The following is a 23,356-nucleotide window of genomic DNA, read 5'->3' as shown; positions in this document are numbered from 1 at the left end:
TTAAATCGATTTGATTGGCTACTTCAGATGAGCTCAAAATTATTAGCCAATCAAAACCTTCTCAATGAAATTCAACCAATCAGATCGATTGTGTATCGGTTCTGTCGGCGCGATTCGATTTCACCGCCTCCCCAAATTTGTATCAAAAATCGACAATAACCACCAGATCAATTCAATCCATTGTCACCTATTTTTATTGGTTGATTCATCATTCATCTATCGATACATAGATGAATTGTGTCTTGAAATACTAGCTTACAGTTAACTGTTAAATACGTCCCTAACTCTAACATCGATGATCCCTCCATCACAGCACGACGACGTTGGCACCCTTGGCAAGGGATTGTACGAGGGCCTTGGTTTCCGACAGCTCTTGTTTGAGCGACTGCACGAACCCCATCAAGTCGGTCATGGCCGAGCGCAGTTCGTCGTCGTTCATGTCGTCCACAGACTTGGTGGCGCTTCGCTTGACGCGGCGTCGGCGCTTGATCGACAGGAGTTGGTCCGACTTGCCGCGGACAAAGTTGGCGTGCTTGAACTCAAACACGACGACGTCGCTCACGACGACCTTGGATTTGCGGAACCCGTACGAGTTGAGTTGGCGCGAAAAGCTTTCAAACTTGATGGGCTTGAAGAAGCGCGGGATGATGGTCTTCTCCAACGCGTCCGAGTTGTAGATGGCAAACGACGTGCCGTTCTGGGTCCACGCGGCAATGTGTTCGGGGCATTGCTCCAGCATCGAGTAGAGCTTCTCCAAGTATTTGGTGGTCTTGTCAGCCGAGTCGGGAGTTTCCGATTTCATGGCACTCGCTGGCAACTCTTCCTTCCACGTGTCTTCGATGCCGGACGAGTCCGTTGCAAAGGCACCGTCGAGGGAGTCGTCGCTGATGGAGTCGCATGATACATAGTCCAGGAGACCATCCAAGAGGAGGTCATTAATGTAGACGTCGATGTGGCTCATGAGCAGCTGCTGATGATTTGGATAATGGCAGTGTCCTGTCCAACGACGACATGATCGGTTTTTGATCCGATTGCAAAAACCCGACCGGTTGTGAAAATGTACCTACACTCTGGAGTTTGTTTTCGCCTTTTTATTCATCTCTATCTTACGATTTGTATGGGCATTTGCGATATTCAAAATATATCATTGCAAAGTCCGGAATGCAGGTTAAGTCGGAATGTGACTGGTCTTACATTTTCCAAGTGCTTTCGCCTTGAACGGGTACTTGACATTCCGCCTTTTGGCCCATTTCTCACTGTCCTACGTGCTGCCCCGGACATGGAGTGGGATGAGTTGGAATACCTTCAACGATGTCAATGCTACAAGGGCCACTATCGAGGTTAATTCCTTGGGAAACAGTACAACACCTGTTTCTGCACATTCACGGTCGACCGAGTTTCGATTGTAATTCCTCCTTGACCCTACCGTTGCCTTTTATCGAGGGGTTAACTATTGCTAACCCCTTTAGGAATGAGCATTGCGTATACCTAAGGGGGCTGTTGGGGGGGCCCAGCTACAGGTAGCCAAAGAAACAGCCCTCTGATGATTGAATAGAATTCTGCTGCAAAGTGCAAAAGACAGGTATGTACCAACATATGGAGGTTTGTTGACTGACACCTGGGATAAGTTGTCCTTGCACCATTGATGTTGAAATGACGAAATATGTTTGGCCCCAGAGTTGAGAGTGAATATCTGTGGCTGGCTGCAATATGATCGTACACGTTCTTCATACTCTTCTTCCCTACAGGATGCACTGGTACACCTCCGTACTACGAAGGACTACTATGTAAATACTTCGACGTTGATCTTCTACAGCGCCACCCATAACCTTACCATGAATCGTTCACGTTACTCTGTGACTTACCGTTGTAATCTCATGCCATATGAGCGTTTCGGCAAAAAGATTAATTGTTGCGATACTTTTCCCAACCGCATGTTCATTTTGCAAGCTACTGTACTATTGTTCGAAAGTCAATAGGGCAAGTTGAAGCTAAGGCTTATTACTATTAATACATGTATTTATTTATTAATACCGGGTAGTACAATTTCAACCTGAAGTGACAACACTGTGCAGCATGCTGCCACGTATATTCAGGATATATAGTACTGCTACACATAAGTTAAAAATCGAGTCCTAACGCGTCGTCAAGTGGCTTTTTTCGCGGCGAGGGAAGCAGCGAGTGCTTTGGTTTCGTCGAGCTCAGTGTGCAGTGTTTGCACAAACTTCACGAGGTCGGTCATAGCCGTCCGCAGCTCCACATCGTTCATGTCCTGGACAGATTTCGGTCCCGTGCGTCGAACCCGTCGGCGTCGCTTGATGGACTCCATAAGCTCGGGGCGGCCGCGGACGAAGCTGCTGTGCTGGAACTGAAGCACGGTACTAGTGTCTGGGCACACGAGTTTGGACTTCTTAAAGCGGTATGAATTGAGCTGTCGAACAAAGCTCTCAAACTTGATGGGCTGGAAGTGTTGCGGAATGATAACTTTTTCCAGCGATTCGGGGTCGTAAATGGCAAACGCGGTGCCGTTGCAGGTCCAAGACGCCACAGACAGAGGGCATTCGTTGAGCATCGCGTACAGTTTTTGCAGATACGACGCGGACTTTTCGTCGTCGTCGTGGCCGTCAACGCTGGAGGATCGGCTCGAGCGCGGCGGCGGCGGCGACAACGAGGCTGACGAGGCGTGGAGCTGGTTGGCCGAGTCGTCGCTGGAAGCGTACTCAAACAAACCATCTCGTAGGAAGTCGGAGATATCTCCAAGATCGTCAAAAGGAGGAGTCATGAGGTGTGTGCAAAATCGAATGTGGCTGCATTGTGAACGCGCCACCTGGACAGTTGGCCCCAACAAGCACTCTGGTGAAGCGGAATGCAGGTCTCGCTTGGAACTGTGACTTCGATTTCCAACCAATGAACAATCGATCCAAAAATGTGATGTATTTCGAAGTTCCGGATGCCGAACTCCATGTCCTACGCGTGCTGTCCAGGTAAATGAAATCGATTGGAACGTTGTGAAAGGCTACCGGTAGTGTACTACCGGTACTATTATTAATAATAGTACGAATAGTATTTTAATACTCCGGAGTACTATTAACAACTAAAAGTGAAATCGGTTAGTGTACTACTATTAATAGTACTACGTATTATTTATAACTAATAGTACAACACTTGCTAAATTATTAATAGTTAGCTTTAACAATCACCGGTTTGATGTGAAGGCCATATCGACGGAAATAGAGATCTTCTCTATATGTAACGTTATAGTTACATATATCTTCTCTATATGTAACTATAACGTTACATATAGAGAAGATCTCTATTTCCGTCGATATCGCCTTCACATCAAACCGGTGATTGTTAAAGCTAACTATTAATAATTTAGCCACTGCCAGTACAGGTATTGGTATTATTAATAATAGTTCGTTTAACTTTAGAAACATCAGCCTGCGATGATCAGTGAAACAATAGTGACCGCTATTAACTCCGTCAAACTAGCACATGGAAAAGAATTGCGAGCTGGCCGCATACACTAACGTATCGTTACTTCCAGTTAACATTAGATTTCAAGAGCCAACGACGAAAAGATCTTGGAGCTGACTAAATTGCTCCAAATTATATGCGAATATCAATGTCATCTTGGATTTTACGCACCAAGTCGACTGTCATAACGCAATGAAGTTCACTACCGTACACAATACAGTATTCTGCCATCCTGGGTACATGTGGCGAATGACAGTTAGTTTATGATTGTACGTGAAACTTCCTGTTTTGATAGCGTAACATGCCACGTTGTGAGCGACACCAAGCAGCAATCTCACATCATTTCGTAGACGCTATCGAGTGTGCAGCTGAGCTAGATATCAGTCGATATCAGTCGAGATATTTATTCTCTTAAAACAATTCTTTCGGCAGAATTGTCGCCTGAGTGTCTCCAATCTAAGTTCGGCGGGATGTCGTTACGAATTAACTGTAAACGACGCTTGTCGCCTGATTGTGGACATCCAATTTTAAGTTCAAGGTCCTGGGACATTTTGGACGCTAGTATTTTCTGAGGCATGTTTCGCTTCGTTGTGTTGAGCGAGCAAGGATGCCTTGGTCTTCGATAGCTCCGACTGAAGGGTACGAACACTTTCGAGTAGTCCGATCAAGATGGCCTTCAGCTCTTCTCGTGATACAGCGTTGTGCTGTTGCGCCTTTGACTGCGACGGCCGTGCTCTATATCGCCTCACCATTGCCACCACCGCATTGGGGTCGTTTCGAGTGAACTGTTTGTGTTGAAATCGCAGCGCCATGACCCCATTGGACGCGGTGTAATGTGTCTTTTTGAATCTGTACAACGACAGTTGGCGTAAAAAGCTTGTGAATTTGGTCGTCATGAAGTATTGGGGCAGAACATGCATTTCCAACGCGTGGGGGTTGTAAATTGCAAAGGACGTGCCATCGGTGGTCCACGATGCGAGATTCGCCGGACAACGCTCGAGCATGTTGTGCAATCGTTGCAAGTACGTCGAACGCAACTCGATGTGGATCGTTCCAAGCAGTTGTTGGCGTGGGGAAGAGTTCAAAGGTGTCGATGATGGCATGTCAATGTCGTCACCTTGTGCCACTTTCGTTTCGTCGTCACCTTGTGCAGTCTGCATGCCGCCTTGGTTTGTAGCTTGCAGCTCGACGACTTTGGTGTCCAGGATCATGGCAAATTGGATTGTGCACAGGTTGGAGATAAAGCATGATGTCACTCGCACCGTCGTGGACAGGACTTGCTTGATAGAAATTCTATAAATAGAAAGCGGTACTTTCTTGACATAATATGCCTGATATATTCCAACGGATAGTCGATGTCATACACCTGCATAATTTAACCTAGTCTAGGACTTGTACGTATTAATTTGAGCGAAAATATTAGTTATTATGACAACTTTGCCGACCAATAATTCTCGTGTCCATCGTGTCCTCATCCGTTGTTTCAAATCGATGTACCAGGTAGAACTGCCTTAAAGTGCACATCATTCGTGGCAGGCACAGGAACATGAAAATATAATGCATGGCTGGCATCTGGGAGCAAGTACATTGCTAGAGTTATTTGATTTTTATAAATTATTTCAACCTGTTCTTGTCATGGACAGTGAGTGCATTATGGCGCCGCGAGGTTGCCGTTTTGGCTGGACTCGACGATGGACTTGACCAAATTCTTCATTTCGGCCACTTCCGCATGCAACGTCTGCACAAACCGAACCATGTCACCGAACGAAGCGCGGAACTCGCCATCGGTCATGTCTTCCACGCCGTGTGCACTCAACCGTTGCATACGTCGACGGCGGCGTTTGATGGTTTGAAGCTGGTCCAGTTGACCACGCACAAAACGGGGGTGGCTGAATTCGTACACAATAGTCCTGCTGGCCAGCAACTTGGTCTTCTTGAAGCCATACGAGTTGAGCTGGCGGGCAAAGCTCTCAAACTTGATGGGTTTGAAGAACAGCGGGAGCATTGTCTTCTCCAAGGTAGTACAATTGTAAATCGCAAATGACGAGCCACCGTTTGTCCAGGCAGCTACGGCGGGAGGGCATTGCTCCAGCATGCTGTGGATCTTGGCCAGGTAGATCGTGGCCTTCTCGGATGCTTCGGTGGGTCCTTGATTGATCGTCGAATGGTCGAGAGAGTCCGAGGCAACGTCAATGGGGTCCGTCGATTCGTCAGACGAGTAGGTGTCGATCAGCAGCTCGCCATCCATGTCGAGCCAGTCGTCACCGGTCGAATACTCCAATATGTCGTCGGCAAGCAAAGCGGAAATATCCACGTCGGTAGACTCGAGTTGGAGATCTTGCACATTCAACTCGGAGGGTAGCAAGTCGAGCGTTTGTACATTCACTTGACATGCCATCAGAAGTTCTTGAATGTCCACATCGCACGCGGTGTCGAGGCTGTGTCGAAGGGTGTTGTCGTCCATGTTTGGCGAATGTGCAAAAGTGAAAAGTGACGCTGGCATGAATTGCAAATTTTGGTTTGCGACACTTTAGAGTCTGACAGGTTTGGATGCCCCAAGCGTTTTTGCTGGATGTTCTCCATGGAAGTTATGGCGAATGTGGCGCGTACGGTGGCACGATTTTACTTCACATGGTGTTGAATCCTAAAAGTAGGTGCACACAATATAAATTTTCACATGCGTGTGTCAAAGTCATTTTATTCAATTCCATACATATACAAAGTTAATTTAAAACAACAGCATTTATTGAATGTAAACTACATGCAATAATGAAGGTATATATTTAGAGAGGTAATTCGACAACATGCAATCTTTAAACAAATATGACATTCATTCACTGTGGTGCATCGACCAACGTAGGTTTGCGATCGACTGTCGACAGTATTCGCGTTGGAATTGATTGCATGCTGACAGCATTGGGTTCCTTTGGATAGACATATATTGCTTCAGCACAAGGCAGCGAGCGAAATGTGTGATTAACAGTTAACGCGAAGTTAACTTGCTGTTAACGTTATTACTTCGACAGTAGTAATAGATCTATCTGTCAAGGATAGTAAAACCAAATAACGTTATAGGGGAAGTTCGTACGTTGGTCATTCGCGTAGATTCGAAAATATTATAGATTCAAGGCGGATCGCCCAAGCTTAGAACTAGGATTAAATGAAAGGTCGAATCTACTGTTTAAGGTGATTTCCTGGAGTATGGCTTTATACAAGTACTTTGTATTGAGTGCTGTTTCGGGGTAAAATACCCTAAGGACGCGAAACTGCCGTCTGCCGACGGATCGCATGGACGTTTCTGAAGTGCATCATGGAAAGACACACGGAGTAGAGGAAGCAAATGGGCGTGTTAAATAAGTTAATGAACCTAACGAGTCTATGGAGTCAAGGTTGCTTGGCGTTAAATAGCCACCGTCTTCTTCTCCAGCAGGTTCTGCACCAAAGCCTTCGTGTCTGCGAGTTCAGCTTGAAGCGACTGTACAAACGACATGAGTTCGCGCAAGGTGGCTTGGACGTCGCCGTTTTGGCTTTCGGCAACTGGCAGTATCGTTGCCACAGACGAAGTCGCTGCATTGCCGCGCTTGACGCGTCGGCGGCGCTTGATGGACTGGAGTTGGTCCGACTGACCGCGCACAAAGTCCCCGTGGCTGAACTCAAACACGACCTTGTTCTGGAGGTTGTACTTGGATTTGCGGAACCCGTACGAGTTGAGTTGTCGGGCAAAGCTTTCAAACTTGATGGGTTTGAAAAACTGGGGCAAAATCGTCTTCTCCAACAGGTCGCTGTTGAACACGGCAAACGACGTGCCGTTCTTCGTCCACGCGGCAATTGCTTCCGGGCATTGCTCCAGCATCACGTACAGCTTCTCCAGGTACTTGGTCGTGCGTTCGGCAAAGTTGAGGTCTTGAAGCGTCGTCGCCGACAATTGTTTCTCGTCGGCACTGCTCCACGTTGTGGCGATGGGCTCCACGTCCAAGAACGTCGCGTCGTCGTAGTCCATCGAGTCTTCGCTGCCGGCGCCGCTCGACGTGTACTCGAAGATGCCTTCGTTCAGTAGCTGGGTGATGTCGGCGTCGGTCGAGTCGAGGAGGAGGGAGTGGTGGTGGTGGTGGTGGTCAAACGGCATGATGGTAGAAGCAGCGACTTCTTGGGGTGGACTGGTCGAAATCGAAAATGAAAGGTCTGTTAAAAACAGGCCATTATTGAAGAAACGTCAGGGTGGTTTCAGAAAAACAGGCGGCGGGGAAACTTGAATCAATTTTAATCCGTAGTTTTATTGTTGCTTAGTCACTTTCAATCTTAAAATACCAAATACCTGCGCTCGGCACAGCGGAACATGGCACGCCAGGGACGGAACGTAGTACAGCTGCAATGGGTGTGTGACGGCGGAACTTCGTTACAGGCCGGAACATCATCGCATGTCCTTTTTGGCAAATTGCCAACCCGTGCGGCACGAGATCACAAACCACATGCCGCGCTTAGTCCTGTTAGCAGCACCATCAACATGTATGTACTATGGATGATGCAAGGCTGGTTGGCTGGATGCGTCGTCAACCAACGATATACACCATTCATGGACCTGCAGAACCTACATATCCGTCGGAGACGGAACAGATGAATGCCATACTGATATGAAACTAGCGTCGTCAAAAGTCGAGATACCACCATGCGGAGTCTGCCGACGTGTTGAGGCAATGATAAGTACAGGAATCATGTCGAAAGGGTTCAAGTACCTCCTCACTTTGCTGAATCGTTTGATCGTGTGTCCAAGGGACTTGACTGGTCAGTTTGGAGCTGAAAATGCTCTGCACTGATGTGTACTAGTACGTACTAATGAAGTATGTCGTTGAAGTTTATCTCATTCTACAGTACAGTGCTACTTAGTCCTTGGTGGGACAAGTCATGGTTGTCCAATTGTCAGTTTATCGCGCTTATCACTGGGAGGGATTACACTATGATCGATCAGGTGAAGTTGGAGGGAGCGGCTGGCAAGCCATGAGGGCATGCACGAGAGTTTTTGTGTCGGCCAGTTCCTGCTGAAGTGTTCGGACAAACGACACGATTGATTCCAATGTGATGGGTGCGTCAGGAGATGGAGCTGCAACCACCACCACGTTGTCGGGAACGACGACGGGGGCCGTCAGGAGTTGTTCTCGTTTGCCTCGGCGTCGGTGCTGGATGGCTTGGAGCAGGTGGGACTCTCCCCGGACGAAGTTGGCGTGTCGGAACGCAAACACGGCTTTGTTGGCGACCGTGTACTTGGCTTTTTGGAATCCATACGAGTTCAGCTGCCGAACAAAGCTGTCGAACTTGATCGGTTTGAAAAACTTGGGGATGATGGTGCGCTCGAGGGCGTTCGCGTCGAGGACAGCAAACGAACGGCCGTGTTGGGTCCACGTCGCGATGGACTCGGGGCATTGCTCCAGCATCGTGTACAGCTTTTCCAAGTACTTTGTGGTGCGTTCTGCAAAATTCGGGCGGTGCATCGCATGGAACTCCTCTTGAATGGTTACACGGGGAACGGGGAAAGCATACTGATTCAAATGGGATTCTGTGGATGCGTCGTAATCGATGGCGTCGTCGCTGCTTCCGACGTCGTCCGACGTTTGCTCAAAGCTCCCCTCCAGGAGAAACTCGGACAGGTCGGCGTCCATGCTGTCGGGATATACCATGACAAAGGCGAGGGCAATATTTTTATATGGGCGGTCCTGAAAATGGACTCATAGCCTAAGCAAGGCGAAAAATCCAGCCAAACAGCTGGGGGGGATTGAGTGCACCTGTTATTTTAATAGTCAGACTTTAATTGGTCTGTCAAGTCAAGATATTTCAATTGAAAGTACACGATGTTCTTTGAAGAGGTTAAATGCCCAAGGCCGGAATATCAACCCCTCACGACGGAACATGCCGTCGAAGGTGTGATATCCATGTGTGATTTCACGACGGAACGTCATCGAGGCACACCTTGCTCACGTTATGTAATTCAAAAACTAAGATGGTCCTGTGAGATCAACACTGGTGTTGAGTAGTGTTTTCAAACGACACATTGACTGCCAGCTCGGGAATATATCGTAGTATTCCAGAGAAGAGGCAACCCCCCCTCATCGTATATAGCCCACAGCCACCATATTAGACTTGGTCAAGATCATTCATTGGTTTGAGGTCAGTTGTCTTCCGCATTGTTGCCCGGTTGACCCCCCCAAGTGGTTGAGCCTTGCGACGTTATGACAAAGTCGCAACTCTGGAAAATTCGATGGGTAATATAGGCATCTCTTGGTGCTTGTGGGCGATTTGACACATGAACAACAGTGGTGCTTCAACTTCTTTGATCCGACCACGTAAATAAGTCATCCATCGAGTCCGCACTGCCCCAGCTAAGCAAGAGTCCACGGAATTGCCAATGAATAGTGCATGTAATGCATGCATGTAGTGCCTCTCAGACACGTGCACAGCACACACACTGGGGACTGAATCAGAGTTCATTGTCATGAATTAGTTATACATCTTGAAGTGCGACGAGGATTTCGTGCAACGTTGCTGCGACGTAGTGCCAAATCTCGGGCGCGTACGGTTGATGGATGCTACTTAGTGGCCTAGCATTTCGTCACCGAGAACCGGAGACTGGCTATTTCAGGTCCTCTAGCTCGAGAAGGGTCTTCAGCATGGATTTCGTGGTGGCCATGTCGTTGCGCAATAGATTAACTTGCGCCATGACTTCTTGCAGTAACACGTCGTCCGTAGGGGGTGGTGTTAGGTCGGGTCTTCGGGGGCGCTGGCGGCGTTGAACAGCATGCGCCTCGTGCGCTTTCCCTCGTACCAGCGTCGCATGACGAAACCCATGCAACACGGAGCTTTCTGTCACGCACTTGACTTTACGAAACCCGTACGAGTTGCGGTGCCTGCACAAACGATGCAAACTTGATGGGCTTGAAGAATTGAGGCAGGACCGTGGCTTCCAGAGCTTCGACGTCGTACACAACAAATGCTGTGCCGTTGGGGGTCCATGACGCTATTGCAGGCGAGCACTGGTCCAACATCGCGTACAGTCTTTCCAAATATGTGCCTTCCATGTGGTTCAAGTCGGGGAGTATGCCTACGGGGATGTCAGGGACAGCTGCCCCCAAAGGCTCGTCTTCGTTGTCGACGACATCTTCGTTCATGTCGCTCATCGAATTAGCGCAAACACAAAGTGCTTGCACACGTGGTCATGGACTTTTACTGTACTCATAAATGACGTTCCGACGTAAGATGATCATTGTGGACATTTTTTGGAACACGTGCTGTAAGGTATTAATTATCCAAGGTACAGTATTTTCTTATTTTATAAAGACATGCAAACGAAGCTTCCTAAACCCAAGTCTTTTCGTTCACATAGACATTAAAATGCTTAATACTACTTTGAATCGTACGTAGTATTTATTCCTCATGTGAATCTATGGCGAAACCTGCAATAATGCACCGCCTATCCAATGGAGATTCTAGTTAAGGCTGTCTAAAGAGGATTGCTTTCAACAGGCGCCAAATCAATGCACAAGTTGAGGAAGGCAATTGATTGTACATTACAACATGAAAGACCTCGATTGGGCAGTTAACTGTATATTACGTCCATCGGTGTGTACTCCCACCGGTTTCCCATGTGGAAAACATCGAGATAGTAAAGACCTCTTTACCTAAATAACCTGTGACTTTACATACAATTTGATTTACTCCTTATTGCCATGATGCAATCGAGCATATGCAATCACCAGCGCCTTTGTGTCCGCCAACTCGGACTTGAGGTTCCGCACCACGGCCATCATGTCAATCAACGCCGACTTGAGCTGGCGGTCTGGTGGACGATTAAGTCTTGCAGCAGGCACCTCAGGGGCGGCACGTGGCCCGCGACCTCGACGACGGATTATAGTTTGCTGCTGGTGGCCTTTGACAAAGTTCGGGTGACGAAATTCCCACACCGCCATCCCGTTCACTGTGTATTTGGCTTTGCGGAACCCGTACGAGGTAAGCTGTCGTACGAACCTATCAAACTTGACTGGGGACATGTAGTGGGGGAGGACGGTGGTCTCGAACACGTCCCTGTTGTACACGGCAAACGCTGTGCCATGTCGCGACCACGAGACGACGGTCGCAGGGCACGATTCCAGCATGCAATATAGCTTGTCCAGGTACGACGCCATGGATTCAGAAGGCGGCGATGGTAGCTTTGTCGTCCCAGTGTCCATCATGATGCTATGGCGTTCACCCTCGTCCGAGTCGTCGCTCCACCAGCCACTGTTGGATGCAAAGCTACCTTCCGTCAAGTCCTCGGAAGTCGTACCGGCAGCAGTTCTGTCCACGATGTTGCCTTGACCGGTTGCGTACATCATGATGATTTGGAAAATGCCGCATCAGCGCATGCCAGCGAGTAACACGGTAGCGCACTGAAACCAGGAAACATCCTCAAGATCTTCGTGCAATTGGTCGATTAAATTGACCATGACACTTGGTGTTTGTATGGAAAGGCCAATATGCAGATAATAATCAACAAATCATTGGCTATTATGAACGACCTGCGCATTCTTCCACGGCGCTTCAAGAGCTAAGTGGCCAGGCCCCTAGAAGTCGAAATTAATTGTTTTTTACCTAATGTTGAATTCTAAGTGTATTTCACTAAGTAATTATAATAAATATAAAAACGCTTCTTAACTCTGAATTCTCTAAAATTCGGTAGCCAGTTGGCATGAAATATCCCTCTGGCCTCTCAAAGCTCACTACAGTAGTGTACTACATACATATTATAAATATGGCGAAAAGTCAATCGATCATTTGTGGCAGAGCCCTTGGCCAACTGAACAATAATCGATTAACACAAACCGCTTCGACCATGAAAACTTTCGGGGCTTCGGCGCAAACATCGTCAACAATCCATGCTTGGAAAGTGGTGTTTTCATAATCATGGATGGCAACATCAGTGCGTTGACTGAAGACGAAGCTTTGGCTGTTGGTTCGTTGAGGAGCACCTCAGTTTCAACTGAGGCGCCTGCAACTGAAAGTCATGAACTTCAAACATCGTCGAGCGATTGTTTTCTACTGCCAACATGATTCTTACCGATTAGCGCCAACGTGTGTACCCCCCTCCACGTCGAAATGCTCTTGTTTCTGCATGTAAACCAACGATTTTGGGATACCGAGTGTGTAGAAATAGCAATGTCGATGCAAACTGAAAGTAATGGCCATATTTTCCATAAGGGTCCATAATGGGGGCAACGTTTCAAATCAGGGAAATAAATTTGGCAGCTGGAAAAAATATGGCCATAAGTATTTCCATGGGTTCATCTCCTTCCCTCATTTTCCCTAATATGTTTCCGATGCCTCCCACATACTGTACTACAACAACAACTAGATCGTCCACGTCTGTTAACAAGTGTAGATCCTGCATTTGATCGACGACCACAACTGCGCGCCTGTGTCTGAATTCAGGTCGAAGTGGGACTGCAGCTGCAGCTTCGGGAACCACACGTTTCCAAACGCTTTGATGGTCCACCAAGTATGGACAACCATGACAAACTGGTTGGTGGCGACGATGGCCGCGACGACCGAGGGCGTGGGGAGGCTGTAAATGCTAAAGTTCCCATACACTGACAAGCGTGTGGTTTTGTGGAGCGGGAACAACACCGAGTCAAACGTGACGTTGGCCCAGCCTTTGCCTTTCACGTCTGAGATGGCAAACACAGTCGGGCCTACGATCTCGACGATGCCCGGGAGGACGGTGAGGTTGGCGATCGTCGTGTTGATGCGAAAGTTCCACGGCAAAGTGCCTTTTGAAAAGTACTCGAACGTCGTCGCAGTCGTGGACTCACCCGCCACGCTCTGATTATTCAACGATGGGGATGGCGGTAAAGATGACGTGCCTTTGGGGGACGACGAAGAAGCAAACGGATGCTGCTGCATGACATGGTCAAACTGTTCCTGTAGCGTGGTCGACAGCGGCATGTCGTAGCGAGAATGTAGGGGCAGGTTGCGGTACCAGTTGAATCCCCAAAACGAAATCGTCCACTGTGTGTGAATGACCAACGCGATGGTCTTTGTGGGAAAGATGGCGTCGATGCACGCTTGACTGGGGGTGTCAAAGACACTAAAGTTGCCCAGAATGGACAAGTGGGTGGCCGACGACACTGGGAACGACACCGAGTGCAAGATGGTGACTGCAGCCCACTCGTGTTCGTCCGTGTCGGCAATGTAAAACGTCGTGGGGCCTACCAGCTCCACCGTGCCTACAGATACATCATCGACGCGTGAGGATAGGTGGCTGGTATTATGATTTTCAAGCATACCGCCAATGCTCATGAGAGGTCCCAATGTCAGGTTGAATCGAAAGTCGGCAGCGCTGCCGTCTGGCAACACCTCAAAGCTCGAAGGCATCGACGACGAAGCTGATGATGGTGATGTCGGCGGAATCGACGACGGCGCACTTCGATTGACCTCGTTGAACGGGTTGAGACGAATGGCTTCGTCGAACTTGGCCTGGATCATCTTGGGCACGACCACAGCGGTGAAAATCGGGATCACGATCAACGCCACGACAACAAACACTCCAACCACATGCAACCAGATAAACGGACCACGGGATATCCGCGCGCCGCAGTACCGTTTGCCCGTTGTTCCTTTGTCGCCCACGTACCACCGACCAAATCTGCGGACACAAGTGGCGGCGCCTGGCGGTGGACATTCCTGAGGTTTAGCAGTGTTGTGCGGGGTTGTGTTGTCAGGCTCAAAATCTGGGGAAGGTTCTCGCTTGAATGGCGAGATGGTGGCATTCGTGGATGAGTCTGCCTTGGTGTACGCATGCGTGTCCGTGGGGGTCTGAGGAGCATCGGTCATGCTGTCGCTTCGAAAACTCGTTGGAATCCTGGTAGCAGACGACAACAGCATCGCGGCGCTGATTGGTAGATTTTTCCATGGGTTCAATGACAAAGCGAATAAAACGTGCTTTAATGACATCACCATATCTTGCATTTTGTATGCTTTGAGTATTAACTGGCTCCAGTCAAAATACAATGCCAAAAATAGTTCACGTTGTTTGGCAATAACGTTAAGCTTGGATAACGATGCAATTGGATTGACTGCGTGGACAGGACAATGACAGTGCGTAGGCGGCATGAACACGAAGGTTCGTCTTAGTTTTGAGCTAGAGATGGTGCTAACGTTACTGGAGGTTGCTGTTGGTTGTGGACCCAATATAACGTCCCAATATAACGTTATGCGCTTTTTGGACTGTGAATTATGTCGAAATCCAAGCGCAGCATCCATTGGTCTAAATGCTACATATTTCATCCAATCAACTTGTTGCCCGACTTTGCCGCGTGAGGAATGAAATCTGCTTCAAGATGAGTCGGCGCCATTTACTATCCCTGCGGTACTGCGATGAGGAGGTGGTAAACAACGACGAACCCACTGCAGCAGCACCACCGGCAACTCAGCGTAACAGCACCACTGAATGCCCAATGATGCACACCTGGTCCGTGGATGAACTCAGTCCACCACGATCAACCACCCCAGCAATCAACGAAGATCTCGAAAGACGCCTGGACCTGCCATCAGCACCAAAAGTGGATGCATCCACTGCTGCTACTTCGCCGTACCATTGCTCATCAGAATTGGCACGTTTAAGTGATGTCAAAGCCGACCCAGTGATCGAAGTATTCCGTGCTTCACCGACACCCAAAGCAGCATTGGGCGCCACTGAATTTCGTGCCCTCAACTCCTTTGCTTCAACAGAGGCCATACAAGCGGCGTGCGTCAAAATCACAACACCCCCTTCGAATCGTCGGGATGCCACTCTGACATCACGCCAAGACGCCGACGCCGTCGTTGCGTTCTCCGACTCGGACGACGATGACATCATCCCAGCGACCCAACGTATCGTCGGCCCGATCAGCTCCCATCCTCGTGTAGCCTCGTCGTCACTACAATCGCCAGCAGTGCAATGTCCTTCATGTGGGAAGGTCCTTACGTTTCTCAACGAACGAGGCCAGCTGCAGCACGTGAATGCGTGTTTGGACCAGCTCGAACAGTTTGCACACAACAAAGCAACGTCAGCCAGATCCTCAGCGACTTCTTCGGTCGCTATAACGCATATTGGCCAGTCTGCACCCTCGACGCCTGCCGTCATGCCCTGCACCGTATGCGGCGTCGACCTCGTGACCAAAACCTCTTCGCAGCGCGTGAATCACGTCAAACAATGCGGTCGCCGGTTTGGCGTGACTCTGCACACGTTGCGCATTGGTAAATATATATATATATATATTGTCATCGTTCTTGCATCCCCTGCCTCGACGTACTCAACGTGTAGAGTTCTAACACCAGCATTGGGCCTTGTAGACGACGACGAAGCCCCTTCGCCGCCCCCCCAAGTCGATCTCGCCACTAACAAGCCCGCTGTTTCGACCCCGAATGCCTTCGACATGCTCATGAAGAACGCCCAGACGTCGTCCATGACAGTACCCACGTCGACTATGGGGATATTGCAGCCGCCCCCTCCTTCGTCCAAGAAGCGCAAGCCATCAGGAGGACAAAGAGGGGGAGGGGCTTGGTCCTTCAAGTCCAAGGAGGGCATGCCGTGTCCGCAGTACAAACTCATCGCAGGCTCGTCGATCGTCGTCGACGGATTCCAATATGCCAAGCCATCGCTGTCGAAAGTGTACTTTTTATCGCATTTCCACTCGGACCATTACACTGGTCTGTCCAAAGTACGTTGACAATGTACTTAGACTATATAGTTTTCCACAAAAGTATGTGTTGCACTTAAAAAACACCTTGAAGATATTTTATATATATTTCGTACTATAAATATTATTCTTATCATTCATTGTTCTAAACATTCAAAAGGGCGATCTTGAGATCGTAGTCTTGTTCCTCGTCATGATAATGAATTCATATGTCTAGTCGTTTTCCGCGGGGGTGATCTACTGCACGGCCGTGACGGCCAAGTTGGTGCTGCTCTGCCTCGGTGTCAACAAGTACGTGTGCTAAAATCTGTGATTTAAAGAGTTACTATTTGCTTGGCAATGGTATTAATAGTGTTTTAAATCATATGTACATCTGTTACTATCGATGTACGAGTGTTAAGAGACATGAGTTGGTTCAATTTTGCTTGACAAAGGTATTGTGAATTCGCTATGAACTTTCAAAATTCGTGTGGTTTGCTTAGTCATCAATATTGATTCTCGCTCGAGTTTTGATTGGTTGAATATACTTGTCCTTTCTGTAAGAGCCAATCAAATCCACTCAAAATTGGATTAGCCAATCGCGTCGATTCGTGATTATTCAATTCTGCAGCGCGATATTCGATTATTCGACGGGGGTCTGGAAACTTGTACCGAGTCCACAACATTAATATTGTAAATATTATCTACTATACGTTGCTATCGAAGTATGTGTGTTAAAATCTATGATTTGGATTTGAGGTGTTTGCTTGGCAATGGTATTAATAATAAATAATATTGATTATCTGTGCAGGAAATATATTCATCCGCTGCCGCTGAATCAACCGCATGTGCTGGCCGACCAGCAAGGACAAGTGACGCTCATCGAAGCCAACCATTGTCCTGGCGCGGCGCTCTTTTTGTTTCAGCTACGCGGCGGCAAAACGTACTTGCACACAGGTGTGGCATGAAAATCATATCAATAGAACGTCAAAAACACCATATATATATATATTGGTGTAGCCCAACCCACATCCATAAATATATATTATTTTTAATAGCGTTCACATGGGAATATATTTTGTTATCACAGGCGACTTTCGATATGACCCGACCATGCTCGACAATCGATTTCTGATGCGATATGCGCACCAATCGCCGGCACTGGACGGCGTGTACTTAGACACGACGTATTGCGAACCACAGCATTGCCACCCCACTCAAGTTAGTACACTTTGCCCTACAAGTGATATATATATATATATATATTTGAAGTGATAAATATCTATATGTACCATGGTAGACAGTCGCGATCGACGAAGCCAAGCGCCTTGTGAATTTGCACGACGCGGACCGAGCGCTGTTTTTGTTTGGGTCGTACTCGATAGGCAAAGAGCGGTTGTTTATGGATGTACGTCTGTACATCTATTTGTGTTTTCTTTCCCACAAAAATATATTTCCAATATATATATATATATATATATTATTATTCATTGAAATATATTAGATTGCTCGGCATTTACAACGCAAGGTATACGTCGAGCGATCCAAGTACTCGCTTCTGTCGTGCTTTGACTGGCCGGACGAAGACATGGTCAGCAGTGCATTCCTAGTGATATATATATACGCATGTATGTGACAGCGTGAGGCGTAGGCCATGGTAACACTCGAGTCGTCTGCGACAAAGTACGTAGCATATTTCATCTGCTTCTGCGTGGTGAGGAATGCCTCGTGTAGCTTGCATGTAGTGCCCATGCGCAGTTTGAACTTTGACGTGATGGGGGGGCTTCTCACCAAGCACCGGCTGCGCTTCCACAAAGTGATTGCATTCCAGCCCACGGGGTGGACGTTTTCAGGCAAAAAGCACAAGCTGTCGTCTACGCGCATGCAAATGGACGGCAAGCTCATCATCTACGGCATCCCGTACAGGTACATATGTACATGTATAGGTCCATCTTGGTTATGAAAAAATACCCCTGCGGATATCAAGCAGTGTGTCGTAATGCCGAGAATGATGATGATGGCGGCTATGTAGCGAACACTCTAGCTTTGAAGAATTGTGCGCGTTCGTTACAGCGTTCAAGCCCACGAAGATCATCCCCACGGTACGTACATGTAAGTTGAGTGGTGAGTGTGGGGCGATCAAGGGGTTGGTGGATGGACCGATGACGGTAACTTGTAGGTGAATTGCGCCAAGTCGCAAAAACAAGTCGACTTGCTGCGCCAAACGTGCTTTCATAACCTCACCCATCACTTCAAGTAACGTTAACTAATATTAATGTACTACTAGTTTCTAGTATGTAGTACGTACGATATGATAAACAAGCCCATAGTTACCAAGCAAGTGCGATACGTATACTAAGTTACGTGTATGTGATCAATCTAGGACTTAAACAATGTTACAATTACTCAAGTGCCGTCTTGGGTTCGGGGCAATGCCTTCCATAGGTCACTTTCAGGCTGAATGATGATATTCGTGAGTACATACATGCCCACGCTACAGGAACTGGCCATGCTTCCACCGTTAGCTGTAGCTAGCTAGCTGGCTACACGTCGTGCCTACTGAATTCATTCGTACGCCAACCTGCTTGCTTGGAACACAAACCCAAACGAAGGGTTGAACAGTCTGGCTTGAAAGGAATGAAGCGTCTGTGCAACATGTCCTGGAATGCGACGACAATGCGCCCGGCAAAGACACACACAAAGGAGGCAGCTGAGGGTTGAAACTCGGCGGAAACATGCACGTTCGAGGCATGCTGTATTAAACAAGGTGTGCTAAGGACCGAGAGAGAGAGAAGTCGCTCGCTCTCCCCTATGCAAAGGTCGACAAGGACAGAGTTGGATCAACAACTTAGTTCTTGGGGGCGTTGGAGTTGGGGCCCAACTTCTTGGCGCCGGCGCCGCCCACGACGTTGACGAAGCGACGGTTGTACTGGATGCGCTTCTTGGCGCGGCCACGCTTTTGCTTCTTCGTGTCTTCCTTCTTGGCCACCTTGGGGGTTTGGTTCTTCACCTTACCGGCACGAGACAGCGAACCGTGCACCTTACCACCACCGCGCAGGCGGAGCACCAAGTGCAACGTCGATTCCTTTTGGATGTTGTAGTCGCTCAAGGTGCGGCCATCTTCCAATTGCTTGCCGGCAAAGATCAAGCGCTGCTGGTCAGGCGGGATGCCTTCCTTGTCTTGGATCTTTTGCTTGACGTTGTCAATCGAGTCGGACGGTTCCACGTCCAACGTGATGGTCTTCCCAGTCAAAGTCTTGACGAAAATCTGCATATTTCAACCTGCGCTACCTTGCAAAAATAACCTGAACATGGGCCACCGCCACCTTTCGCCCCAACCCAGCCACCAACCAACCAGTAAAACCAACAACCAGTCAAAACTCGGTATTTGCACACTGGATGTTTGTATCATATACAAATCGTAAGCTTACAGTAACGTCAACTCTCCACCAATCCGATGCGTTATTGCTACTGCTTTATAGCCAATCCAATGCTCATATGAATTGAATTTGGCTCCAATCAGAACGCGCTTGATTATTTGATAGACCAATCACAGTCCGGCTGGGTCTTGTAGGCATCAATTGATGCCTGCAAGAACGACGACATGCATGCCCTTGCCCTCAGCGTGTAGCGTATGTACCACTTAGAGATATCGTCAAGATGACACCATAAGAAACTGGTGGGAATCACTTGCACGAATGCAGCTGCGATGTCTGGGGCACATTCCTATAGTAGCCAAAACCTCGCTATCGTCTTGAACCTGCCTCACGCGTCCCCAATTCTGTAGCTGCAGCATTAGCTGGGTTGAAGTGCATTTCAGTCACCCCTTAGAATCGTCATTTACTTGCACGCATGCATGCTTCGTTCTCCGCCGCCAGCCAGCCGTTTCAATGTAACGTCCATCCTGTTACTTGGCGCAAGATTGCTACGACTAGCCGATGGATAGCGACGCCGAAGCAGAAGAGATCGCGTCGGATGAAGAAATCGCCGGTGTCGAGGATGATCAGGCGTACAGTGTGGACTTTGATGAGGACTTGGCACCGTCCCCTGTCAAACCAGCTATGGTTAAGGGGAAAACAGTATTACCGTCTCAGCCGCCCACGAAACCCATCAAGGCGGTTGTTGCCACACTTCCACCAAAAGTCTCTAAAACCCCTCCTATCGTCGACGATGACGATGAAGAACCCGACTACGGAGACGACGAGTTTGAGAAAGACGACGACGGGTACGGCGACGCGTCGTTTGAGAACGAGAGTGGCCGCGCGAGCAGCCCTCGGCATCACGTGAACCTGTCCGTCCCCACGCGCCCCCCACCCCCCCCTCGGGCCATTGAGAAGTCCCCGCCAAAGCCACCGAAACTGTCCCCCGCGCAGCTTCCTCCGTCTCCACCCCTCACTCGAATCGATGAAGCCTCCACCAACCCTCCAACGCGAGAAGCCAGCCGGTACATTCGGCAGCTGGAGACCCAGTTGTTGGACGAAAACGACGCGCTCAAGCACCAGCACGCCCAGCTAACGCGCACGAACAACGACCTCAAAAACGAATTGCGCTTTTTGCAGCAGCGCCACGTCGACGAAAAGCGGTTGCGGTCGGAAAAGTTTCAGCAAAAGAAAAAACGAGCAGACGAACGTCGCCTGCAGCATGAATTGGTGCTGGTCACAACCAAACAAACGCTGCAAGACGTCGAGGCCAAGTACGTGGCGTTGGAGTCTGTCATGATGGCCCAAGTAAGTCCCCCAATTTCAATGGAAAGAGGGCACGGAAATTCATGGTGTGTAGACCCAGGCCATGGAGTTGCTGCAGACAACATTCGAAGCCTGCGACGCAGAGAAACGAGTGGTCGAAGAGCGACATCGTGTGTTGTCGGACAAATACCAATCGGCACTGCAGGACATCCACGCGCTCAACGGCAAACTCGAAGCGGCGGTGGACGTGCGGCAGCACACCCAGCAAAAATACGAAAAGGCCATGCTCGACCACAAAGTTGCCTTGGAAGTTGTCGAGCAACGATGCTTGGTCAAGTTGCAGTGCATGCAAGTACGATATACCACCAACTGTCATTCGTCTTTACATCCCATGCCAGGAGGCGATGGACAAAGCGACAGCGGAACGACACCAAGAACGCATCGAGTTGCCCGAGAATTACAGGCTGATCGTCGAGGCCCAGCGCGAACGCTACGAAAAGCTCGAAGAAAAGCTGCTCCAAGACAAGCGAGAAATGGAAGACAAGGCAACACGGGAACGCGACCGATTCGACAAGGTCGAGAGTCCTTCCAACCCATAACCATCTCATGGGAGCATGGATCACTAGGCACTGGCAATGGCGCAACAGCAGCGCATCCAAGCCGAAGAACGGGCGGATGCCAAGATTCGCGACGAAGCAATCAAGGTAATGACGAGCATACGACCATTGGCATGATTATCGTCCGTCGTGGGGGTCAGGTGTTTCGCGAACGAGATGCCATCGACGACCAACGCCGCCAACTGCTCACGAGTTTGGCGACGCAAAATGCCCGGTTGGACGAAGAGCGAGGCAAAGTGGACGCGTTGCGGACCCAATTGGAAGAAAAACGACTGAAATTGGTACACCAAGGAGGTTTTCCTTGATATCTGCACCTATAGTTGTGTTCGTAGGTGCAGGATGAAATCACAGTAGAAGCTCAAGCAAAGCAATGCCACGACCGGTTGCTGCAGCTGGCTCGCGATGAAGACACGGTCAACGCACGCAAGCGGGAAGTGCTGGCGCTGAGTGCTTCGACACTCGAGAAATCTCGAAGTCACACAGTTCGTCCAATATACATACATCTGATACTAACATGCTGACGACGAGATTGATGTGTGCAGGACGTGGTACGGGCTTTGGAGCAACTACAAATTGCCCATGCCGAGCTACAAGACAAATTCAATGCGCTGTCGAGACAATCTACCCAGCAAACCGCCGACCACGACCATAAATTCCAGCTGGTGGAGCGGGAAAAGACAGCGCTTGAACGCGCCAACGCCGCGCTGGGCCACGAAAAGCTACAGCTGGCCAAGGCGCGAATGGAGTGCCGCCAAATGATGGAAGGCACGCGCAAGTTGGACTATTTATTGAGGCAGCAAGCTGCTCTTGGCAACATTTACGTGCATCCGCCGTCGAATCAGTTCAAGCCGCCACCGTCGTGGAGCGTCGCCTTTGACGCCGACAAGGAAGCGAGCATGTATTGATAAGCTGAGACCTTTCTAATTGTCACAGGACTATTACATTAATACTATTAATAGCCTATCGCAATTATAAAGTATCCGAGGTTTAATTTCAACCAATGACGACGGCCCAATCGCGGCGGCCAACACTCAAATTGGCATGTTGCTTCTTCGACGCGCTTCGTTGCAGACGGCGACGGTGGCTGTCCGTGGACCTCGACGATGGTGCCACGCTAACTCGAGCAAACTCCCTGATCATATCAAGATCCGCATGTTGGACATGGATATCACGCAAACAATTGAGGGATCCAAGTTGCTCCGATGGTTTGCCAACGAAGGCGACAAGATCGGCCCCGGCAAGCCGATCTGCGAAGTTGAGACGCCTGACCTCCTCTTTAGTCTCGAGAGCGAAGACGAGGGGTACCTCGCCAAGATCTGTACGATCTGTCAAACTTCCGCGACTTCTCACTCTGCATGATGATGTAGTTGTTCCTGCCAAGTCTGACCACGTGCGTCCGAACGAAGTGTTGGCCGTGATCGTGCCCACAGAAGACGACATCGCTCCTTTCCTCACGGCCCTCACCGAACATCCTGACGAAATCGAAGGTACTGTCTATCTACAGCCATCGACTCTCACTGCTTGCTGCAGTGCACAAGAAGTCATCGACCGCGATCACGGCGTCCGATTCGACCCCCACGGACGGCGCGGACCTACTTCGCGTGCTCAGCCACTTGCACAAGGAAGGCGCGTTCCCCTCCGAAGACGTGTACAAGACGCTCAAGTCCCTCGCGCGCAAGAACGACGAGCAGCTGCTGCTCGTGTACAAGGGCAGCTTCGAAGAAGACAACACCACGTCCGGGTTCGACAAGGACTTTTTCGTCGAAAACTGTGTCGACCTGGTCGACGAAAAGACCCACGAAGGCACTCCGTCGTCGTAATACTATAGTCGGTCGTGTAACTAACTACAGTACTACTAGTACTCACTACTACTAACAGTTATGTAGTAGTAATAATC

The 23,356-nt window shown here is 49.1% G+C and overlaps 13 protein-coding genes across 15 annotated transcripts; 4 read left to right on the top strand and 9 right to left on the bottom strand.

Moving 5' to 3' along the window:
- Positions 1-160: 160 nt before the first annotated feature.
- On the bottom strand, positions 161-1,009 carry H257_11435 (hypothetical protein). The gene has a single exon (XM_009838354.1). The coding sequence runs from the start codon at positions 959-961 to the stop codon at positions 308-310; it is 654 nt and encodes a 217-aa protein (XP_009836656.1). The 5' UTR covers positions 962-1,009; the 3' UTR covers positions 161-307.
- Positions 1,010-1,991: 982 nt separating this feature from the next.
- H257_11434 (hypothetical protein) lies at positions 1,992-2,792 on the bottom strand. Its single transcript, XM_009838353.1, has one exon. It carries the CDS (start codon positions 2,780-2,782, stop codon positions 2,147-2,149), a length of 636 nt encoding a protein of 211 aa, XP_009836655.1. The 5' UTR covers positions 2,783-2,792; the 3' UTR covers positions 1,992-2,146.
- Positions 2,793-3,857: 1,065 nt separating this feature from the next.
- Positions 3,858-4,733, bottom strand: H257_11433 (hypothetical protein). The gene has a single exon (XM_009838352.1). The coding sequence runs from the start codon at positions 4,686-4,688 to the stop codon at positions 4,011-4,013; it is 678 nt and encodes a 225-aa protein (XP_009836654.1). The 5' UTR covers positions 4,689-4,733; the 3' UTR covers positions 3,858-4,010.
- A 311-nt stretch (positions 4,734-5,044) lies between these two features.
- On the bottom strand, positions 5,045-6,018 carry H257_11432 (hypothetical protein). The gene has a single exon (XM_009838351.1). It carries the CDS (start codon positions 5,978-5,980, stop codon positions 5,129-5,131), a length of 852 nt encoding a protein of 283 aa, XP_009836653.1. The 5' UTR covers positions 5,981-6,018; the 3' UTR covers positions 5,045-5,128.
- Positions 6,019-6,805: 787 nt separating this feature from the next.
- H257_11431 (hypothetical protein) lies at positions 6,806-7,638 on the top strand. Its single transcript, XM_009838350.1, has one exon. The coding sequence runs from the start codon at positions 6,818-6,820 to the stop codon at positions 7,532-7,534; it is 717 nt and encodes a 238-aa protein (XP_009836652.1). The 5' UTR covers positions 6,806-6,817; the 3' UTR covers positions 7,535-7,638.
- A 679-nt stretch (positions 7,639-8,317) lies between these two features.
- On the bottom strand, positions 8,318-9,182 carry H257_11430 (hypothetical protein). The gene has a single exon (XM_009838349.1). The coding sequence runs from the start codon at positions 9,147-9,149 to the stop codon at positions 8,430-8,432; it is 720 nt and encodes a 239-aa protein (XP_009836651.1). The 5' UTR covers positions 9,150-9,182; the 3' UTR covers positions 8,318-8,429.
- A 1,042-nt stretch (positions 9,183-10,224) lies between these two features.
- On the bottom strand, positions 10,225-10,643 carry H257_11429 (hypothetical protein; the record flags this gene model as incomplete). The annotated part of the gene is made up of 2 exons (XM_009838348.1): positions 10,225-10,284; positions 10,362-10,643. 2 exons carry the CDS (start codon positions 10,641-10,643, stop codon positions 10,225-10,227), a joined length of 342 nt encoding a protein of 113 aa, XP_009836650.1.
- Positions 10,644-11,054: 411 nt separating this feature from the next.
- H257_11428 (hypothetical protein) lies at positions 11,055-11,912 on the bottom strand. The gene has a single exon (XM_009838347.1). The coding sequence runs from the start codon at positions 11,835-11,837 to the stop codon at positions 11,178-11,180; it is 660 nt and encodes a 219-aa protein (XP_009836649.1). The 5' UTR covers positions 11,838-11,912; the 3' UTR covers positions 11,055-11,177.
- Positions 11,913-12,770: 858 nt separating this feature from the next.
- H257_11427 (hypothetical protein) lies at positions 12,771-14,362 on the bottom strand. Its single transcript, XM_009838346.1, has 2 exons — positions 13,785-14,362; positions 12,771-13,724 (listed from the first exon to the last, which is right to left on the bottom strand). The coding sequence occupies exons 1-2, from the start codon at positions 14,329-14,331 to the stop codon at positions 12,868-12,870; spliced, it is 1,404 nt and encodes a 467-aa protein (XP_009836648.1). The 5' UTR covers positions 14,332-14,362; the 3' UTR covers positions 12,771-12,867.
- A 460-nt stretch (positions 14,363-14,822) lies between these two features.
- On the top strand, positions 14,823-18,438 carry H257_11426 (hypothetical protein). Of its 3 annotated transcripts, none has more exons than XM_009838344.1 (11): positions 14,823-15,735; positions 15,832-16,199; positions 16,396-16,469; positions 16,969-17,114; positions 17,248-17,378; positions 17,458-17,565; positions 17,662-17,748; positions 17,809-17,840; positions 17,903-18,083; positions 18,190-18,259; positions 18,337-18,438. In XM_009838344.1, the coding sequence occupies exons 1-9, from the start codon at positions 14,838-14,840 to the stop codon at positions 17,925-17,927; spliced, it is 1,869 nt and encodes a 622-aa protein (XP_009836646.1). In that variant the 5' UTR covers positions 14,823-14,837; the 3' UTR covers positions 17,928-18,083; positions 18,190-18,259; positions 18,337-18,438. The 3 variants fall into 3 exon arrangements, with proteins under 3 accessions (XP_009836646.1, XP_009836647.1, XP_009836645.1); XM_009838345.1 differs by having other exon boundaries at positions 17,892-18,083; XM_009838343.1 differs by lacking the exons at positions 18,190-18,259; positions 18,337-18,438 and having other exon boundaries at positions 17,892-18,136.
- A 421-nt stretch (positions 18,439-18,859) lies between these two features.
- On the bottom strand, positions 18,860-19,501 carry H257_11425 (polyubiquitin). Its single transcript, XM_009838342.1, has one exon. The coding sequence runs from the start codon at positions 19,429-19,431 to the stop codon at positions 19,006-19,008; it is 426 nt and encodes a 141-aa protein (XP_009836644.1). The 5' UTR covers positions 19,432-19,501; the 3' UTR covers positions 18,860-19,005.
- Positions 19,502-20,071: 570 nt separating this feature from the next.
- Positions 20,072-22,428, top strand: H257_11424 (hypothetical protein). Its single transcript, XM_009838341.1, has 7 exons — positions 20,072-20,884; positions 20,937-21,194; positions 21,241-21,417; positions 21,469-21,546; positions 21,600-21,740; positions 21,792-21,941; positions 22,002-22,428. The coding sequence occupies exons 1-7, from the start codon at positions 20,096-20,098 to the stop codon at positions 22,362-22,364; spliced, it is 1,956 nt and encodes a 651-aa protein (XP_009836643.1). The 5' UTR covers positions 20,072-20,095; the 3' UTR covers positions 22,365-22,428.
- Positions 22,429-22,481: 53 nt separating this feature from the next.
- On the top strand, positions 22,482-23,323 carry H257_11423 (hypothetical protein). Its single transcript, XM_009838340.1, has 3 exons — positions 22,482-22,777; positions 22,827-22,946; positions 22,990-23,323. The coding sequence occupies exons 1-3, from the start codon at positions 22,501-22,503 to the stop codon at positions 23,277-23,279; spliced, it is 687 nt and encodes a 228-aa protein (XP_009836642.1). The 5' UTR covers positions 22,482-22,500; the 3' UTR covers positions 23,280-23,323.
- Positions 23,324-23,356: the final 33 nt, after the last annotated feature.

Source organism: Aphanomyces astaci (genome assembly GCF_000520075.1).
Source record: "Aphanomyces astaci strain APO3 unplaced genomic scaffold supercont1.34, whole genome shotgun sequence".
Lineage (NCBI taxonomy): Eukaryota > Oomycota > Saprolegniomycetes > Saprolegniales > Verrucalvaceae > Aphanomyces > Aphanomyces astaci.
The sequence above is the reverse complement of the archived record's forward strand: the minus strand, read 5'-3'. Positions and strand labels throughout refer to the sequence as shown.

Bases quoted from the DNA above. Each gene is read 5' to 3' on its own strand.
- H257_11432 (XM_009838351.1), bottom strand. From the start codon at position 5,980: ATGCCAGCGTCACTTTTCACTTTTGCACATTCGCCAAACATGGACGAC.
- H257_11435 (XM_009838354.1), bottom strand. From the start codon at position 961: ATGAGCCACATCGACGTCTACATTAATGACCTCCTCTTGGATGGTCTC.
- H257_11427 (XM_009838346.1), bottom strand. From the start codon at position 14,331: ATGACCGATGCTCCTCAGACCCCCACGGACACGCATGCGTACACCAAG. The intron at 13,725-13,784 runs GTATGCTTGAAA...ATGTATCTGTAG, and splicing joins ACCTCTCATGAGCATTGGCG to GCACGGTGGAGCTGGTAGGC.
- H257_11425 (XM_009838342.1), bottom strand. From the start codon at position 19,431: ATGCAGATTTTCGTCAAGACTTTGACTGGGAAGACCATCACGTTGGAC.
- H257_11424 (XM_009838341.1), top strand. From the start codon at position 20,096: ATGGATAGCGACGCCGAAGCAGAAGAGATCGCGTCGGATGAAGAAATC. The intron at 21,741-21,791 runs GTACACCAAGGA...TTGTGTTCGTAG, and splicing joins AAGAAAAACGACTGAAATTG to GTGCAGGATGAAATCACAGT. The intron at 21,942-22,001 runs GTTCGTCCAATA...TGATGTGTGCAG, and splicing joins AGAAATCTCGAAGTCACACA to GACGTGGTACGGGCTTTGGA.
- H257_11423 (XM_009838340.1), top strand. From the start codon at position 22,501: ATGTTGCTTCTTCGACGCGCTTCGTTGCAGACGGCGACGGTGGCTGTC. The intron at 22,778-22,826 runs GTACGATCTGTC...ATGATGATGTAG, and splicing joins GGGGTACCTCGCCAAGATCT to TTGTTCCTGCCAAGTCTGAC. The intron at 22,947-22,989 runs GTACTGTCTATC...TGCTTGCTGCAG, and splicing joins ACATCCTGACGAAATCGAAG to TGCACAAGAAGTCATCGACC.
- H257_11433 (XM_009838352.1), bottom strand. From the start codon at position 4,688: ATGATCCTGGACACCAAAGTCGTCGAGCTGCAAGCTACAAACCAAGGC.
- H257_11431 (XM_009838350.1), top strand. From the start codon at position 6,818: ATGGGCGTGTTAAATAAGTTAATGAACCTAACGAGTCTATGGAGTCAA.
- H257_11426 (XM_009838345.1), top strand. From the start codon at position 14,838: ATGAGTCGGCGCCATTTACTATCCCTGCGGTACTGCGATGAGGAGGTG. The intron at 17,749-17,808 runs GTCAGCAGTGCA...CGTGAGGCGTAG, and splicing joins ACTGGCCGGACGAAGACATG to GCCATGGTAACACTCGAGTC. The intron at 18,084-18,189 runs GTACATATGTAC...GCGGCTATGTAG, and splicing joins ATCTACGGCATCCCGTACAG to CGAACACTCTAGCTTTGAAG.
- H257_11430 (XM_009838349.1), bottom strand. From the start codon at position 9,149: ATGGTATATCCCGACAGCATGGACGCCGACCTGTCCGAGTTTCTCCTG.
- H257_11428 (XM_009838347.1), bottom strand. From the start codon at position 11,837: ATGATGTACGCAACCGGTCAAGGCAACATCGTGGACAGAACTGCTGCC.
- H257_11434 (XM_009838353.1), bottom strand. From the start codon at position 2,782: ATGACTCCTCCTTTTGACGATCTTGGAGATATCTCCGACTTCCTACGA.